Source organism: Epinephelus fuscoguttatus, linkage group LG9 (genome assembly GCF_011397635.1).
Source record: "Epinephelus fuscoguttatus linkage group LG9, E.fuscoguttatus.final_Chr_v1".
NCBI classification, from domain to species: domain Eukaryota; kingdom Metazoa; phylum Chordata; class Actinopteri; order Perciformes; family Serranidae; genus Epinephelus; species Epinephelus fuscoguttatus.
This window is the reverse complement of record NC_064760.1, coordinates 32879136-32884235: the sequence shown is the minus strand read 5'-3', so window position 1 is coordinate 32884235 and position 5100 is coordinate 32879136. Positions and strand designations below refer to the sequence as shown.

General features: G+C 45.2%; 1 protein-coding gene across 1 annotated transcript; it reads left to right on the top strand.

Annotated features, from left to right (window-relative positions):
• Positions 1–951: 951 nt before the first annotated feature.
• On the top strand, positions 952–3369 carry LOC125894966 (POU domain, class 3, transcription factor 4-like). The gene has a single exon (XM_049586728.1). It carries the CDS (start codon positions 1030–1032, stop codon positions 2116–2118), a length of 1089 nt encoding a protein of 362 aa, XP_049442685.1. The 5' UTR covers positions 952–1029; the 3' UTR covers positions 2119–3369.
• Positions 3370–5100: the final 1731 nt, after the last annotated feature.

The window sequence follows — 5100 nt, the reverse complement described above, 5'->3', positions numbered from 1 at the left end:
TAAATGTATGAAAATGTATGCAAATTTAAATCAAGCTTAACCTGGGAGCTCGAGCAATATATTTAATGGAATTTCAAACCAATAAGGAGACCCGGACGCGGTGCTCTAATGGCAAATATAATTACGCAGCTAAGTTAGTTCTCAGATATGCAGATAGATCTTTTTCAACTCTGAGAGGACCTGATGAGATTCTTTAAGACTGCAAGTGTGAGTGTGTAGTGAGTGAGTGAGTGAGTGAGGACAGATTTATTTCTTTGAGGAAATGCAGAAATGAAGTTTTAGGTTGTAAACATGCCCAGCGAGTGCACGGTTTTCTGTGTGGGAGCAAAATGTGTGAGTCCGGCCTGTCAGAGAAATTAAAAAGAATAAATAAATATATTATGCACTTCTTATTTTAAAGACTAAATGACAATTATAGGCCCAGGACGTGCGTATTTTTGTCTGACCAAAATGAGTATGGATAGTTAATGTCCTGTGCGTAAAACACTTGTGCGTAAAACACTACCTTGAGAAGCTCGATCTGTAAACACCTGAGGAAGTATTCTCTAAAAGTTAATAATTAGCTATGAGAACTGCTCTTGGTTTGATTGTATGCTTCTAAATTAAGTGCTGGCACGTCTAACAAATGCCATTGCGCTTTAATCTCCTCCTTCGCACGCGCTCAAGGGTGACAGGAGCAGCAATAAAGTCGCGCGTAAATCAGTTGGAAACTTTAATTAATAAACAGGAACTGCGCTCCACGCGCACATCGTTCCACAGCCAGACCCACTGGACCAGCACTCCGACTCACTTCCGGTTCGACTGCCTGTAACCCTTTCCTATCCGCAGCTCTGCTTCCAGAGGCGGAGGTTCGGGTATCTGCGACGTCATTGGTCGAGACGCGTCGTCACTGCGTCTCGGTCGGACTGTGAGTGGTGGTGGAGGCTGTCAGTCAATGCCAGGCTGCTGCCGAGACTCCAGAGAGAGGGAGATGTCAGAGGCTGAGTTGCTCCCTTCCTTCAGTAGCACTAGTGGGGTTCAGCAGCCAGCATGGCCACAGCTGCCTCCAGCCCCTACACCCTGCTCAGCTCCAGTCCCATGATCCACCCGGACAGCCAGGCCATGCAGCCTGCTAGCCCCTACAGAGGACACCAGAAGCTCCTCCAGAGTGACTACCTGCAGAGCGTCCAGAGCAACGGACACCCCCTCGGGCACCAGTGGGCGAGCAGTCTGTCGGAGGGCAGCCCCTGGTCGGCCTCCATGGAGCAGCAGGACGTAAAACCAGGCCGAGAGGACCTGCAGCTTGGCATCATCCATCACCGTTCCCCGCACGTAGCGCATCACTCCCCTCATCACAACAACCATGGCAACCACCCGGGGGCCTGGGGAACTCCGGTGTCCCACAACTCCTCCATCACCAGCGGGCAGCAGATCAACATCTACTCCCAGACGGGCTTCACTGTCAACGGCATGCTGGACCACGGTGGCCTCACACCTCCACCCAACCCGCAGGGCCAAGGCATGCACCCGGGCCTCAGGGACACACTCAGCCCCGAGCACAGCGACCTCGGTGGGCACCACTGCCACGACCACTCCGACGAGGAGACGCCGACTTCGGACGAGCTGGAGCACTTTGCCAAGCAGTTCAAACAGCGGAGAATCAAGCTGGGCTTTACGCAGGCGGATGTGGGTTTGGCTCTGGGCACGCTGTACGGTAACGTCTTTTCCCAAACCACCATCTGCAGGTTCGAGGCTCTGCAGCTGAGCTTTAAAAACATGTGCAAACTAAAGCCGCTGCTGAACAAGTGGCTGGAGGAGGCAGACTCGTCCACAGGCAGCTCTAGCAGTATAGACAAGATAGCAGCTCAGGGGAGGAAGAGGAAGAAGAGGACGTCCATCGAGGTCAGCGTGAAGGGGGTTCTGGAGACGCACTTTCTCAAGTGTCCCAAACCCTCCGCGCAGGAGATCACCTCACTGGCGGACTCGCTGCAGCTGGAGAAGGAGGTGGTGCGCGTGTGGTTCTGCAACCGGAGGCAGAAGGAGAAGCGCATGACGCCGCCGGGAGAGCCGCCGCCGCACGAGGGACCCTATTCTCACAGCGGGAGCGCGGGAGACGCCTCCTCGTGCCATGATCTCTGACCGAAGCACCGGGAGGATTCCCCCGGCACAGACTCTCGAGCGCAGGGGCGCGCGGTGGCACCTCCGAGCCCCCGTGCCTGTCCCGGTACAGACTCCTCCAGATGCCTCCAGCACTGAAACACAATAACAATAACAGAGATACCTGTTCAGCCTTCGTCATTTTCTAACTGTCATGAGGGCATTATCCTATAGCGGCATATCAAAAACGTCACATTTCAGATTACCTTTGGAGCCCGCCAAATTATTTTCTACATCACGGATATAAATACAAAATGTGCCTAATAACCTGCCAGCGCCTTTGGTTTGTGTCACCATTTCTCATCAGCTCGATAATAATGATAGGATGGGACTGATGTTTTGTTTTTATTTGTTTGGGCTTTCCTAGCACACTTGTGTTGTTTGATCAGCGGAGTGAAACAAATAATAATAATATCACTTTTCTTAATTGATTTGTTGCAGCACCAGAGGCCGTTTCACAGTCCACCTCATGCTTCCCTCGGGCTTATACGATGCTTTAGTTCTCACCATAGTTACACTCATTATTTTGTAACATACTCGTAGCAGATCTGTAATTATTTTTGCATATGCAAATATAGGCCCTCATTCCAGTTGTAGAGGTACCAATATAATAGCACTTGGAGGGGTTTTGTTTTTATTAAATCCCTCCCTCATGGCCTGTAGCTTATGACGCCACACACAGTTACAGCTATTTATAAATTCATTTATTTGATTTCAATCATCTTCGACCATATAAACTGTGTGGACTCTGGAAAAGCAGAGCCGAGAATAGAAAGAGGGGTTGACGACGCTATACACCTGCCTATAATTTTATTGTACGTTCAGTATCAAAATTTTATAATCTTAAATACTCCTGTTATTGGTTTATTTCTTAAGTATTTTTTCGAATATTGTACAGTTTTATATATTACCCTTTTGAAGTCATTAATTTAAACAAATGCTCTTAGTTATTCATGCACTTAATTAGCAATGTAAAAAAAACACACAATATTTTCAGTAAGATTGAACTGTTTCGGCGGTTTTATTCCAAATTTCGATGACAGCTCAAGTAATTATTTATTTTCAGTATAAAGCTTGTATTATGTTTTGAAATAAACTATGTATGTTGTAATAAACAATTTCTTGCTACAACTGTTCACTGTCCAAAATAGAATTTAACTTCTGATGAATGAATACTGAATATTTAGAAGTAGGCTTAAAATCATACATTATTATTATTATCATTATTATTATTATTATTATTATTATTATTATTATTATTATGGAAGCAATAATTAAATATAAAATGAAGTAAATTACATTTATTTTTGATCAAAATTCTTTCTTTAATTTTCACACAATTTGCAGTTGGGTTCAATTTTAAATTCTGACTAATTATAATTATCCTGAAGACAACATTATGCTCCATTCATGTATTTATACACTGCTTAATCAGCATAACCTTCACTTATAGCTTCAATGTCAAGTCAAAGGTCAACTTTTTCCGAGTTCCTCATGTCACTAACAGCTGTAAAATATCCAGTGGTTCCAACAGGACCTTGGCTGCAGGTCTGCAGGCTCTACGGATCACAGCAAACTGAGTCGCTTTCTCCAGCAGTTCCTCTGAAATGTTATTGTCCGGGCCCTCTGCCCTCCTCAATCAGACATGCGTGATTTATCGCCTGGGCCACTGGGCCTGACAGCAAAACACAATGACACACACACACACACACACACACACACCAAACACATACACACACTCAGACACACACAATCAGAAGCAGATGAATCTCATTTCAAAGACTACAGCTGCGTATAATTGGCCATGCAAGGGCAAAATAGAGCTATATTTCTTAAAAAAATCATAATGCCTAAAAATAATTTAGGGATGGTTTGGAAATAAGTAGGCCCATAGATGCAGCGCTGCTTAAATGATTCAAAAATAGAGCTGGAGAGAGGGAGAGTGAAGGAGGGAGAGAGGAGAAGAGGAGAGGCGGAAGGGGTGCTAGGCCTTGCCTTGAAATGGAGAGCCTGACTGGAATACTAATGCATCTGAATTTATGCATCTCCTCAGTCTGCAGCCCTGAGAGGGGGGTGGGGGAGACAGAGAGAGAGAGAGAGGGAGAGGGAGAGGGAGGGAGGAAAAAGGGTGTGAGGGTGGAGGTGAAAGGGGGCGGTTATGTAGAAAGAAGAGAAAAGTAAAACCATGGATGATTGATTCCATCCATCTATTTTAGTTCGAAATAATCCCTGATTTCTGGGGGGGAGAGAAAAAAAAATGCCCCTGGATGGAAGTCAGAGCGAGCAGCCGAGCAAACGAGCAAAGCGAGCCGAGGTCCAGGGCAACACTGCAGTATCCTTGAGCCTCTTCCACCTCATACTGCTCCAGTGTGGAGTCCTTAAAACCCTCACCAGCACCTTCCAAATATGTCTTTAAAGAGTAACTGATGCCTCCACATAAATAAGTTACCAGTGAAAAATGATTGACTTGGGAAAATGTGTAAAGGACAGTGAGGAAAAAAATATAACAGGTGCAAGATGAAAGCACATTTCAGAGGTATTAAATGAAGAACTTCAGGTAATTATTTTCTCCAAAATGCTTGAGGTTGGATGACTCGCCTTTGCACCAGCAGATAATTGACGCTGTGAATCAGATCCTGAGTGAGAGCAGACTGATCATCAGACAGGACAGCAACAATAGAGAAGCAGGAGTACTGACTTGTGTAGCAGCAGTTTGGAGGATGAGCGGGTTGTTTACTGGCAGGGGATAATGGGAGCGGCTGACTCACACCTTTTTCATAATTGCATCTCATCTCAAACCTTCTGTTCTCTTTGAATTTATTCTGTATCCTGTTTCAAAGACTTTGGTTGGAAGTTAAGAAGTCAAAAGTGTAAAAAAAAAAAAAGAAAAAATAAGTGGTTACCAAATTCTTCTAAATAAATTGTTTTCCAAAGCTTTTATTAATAGTGTTATTTTTCCCCCAA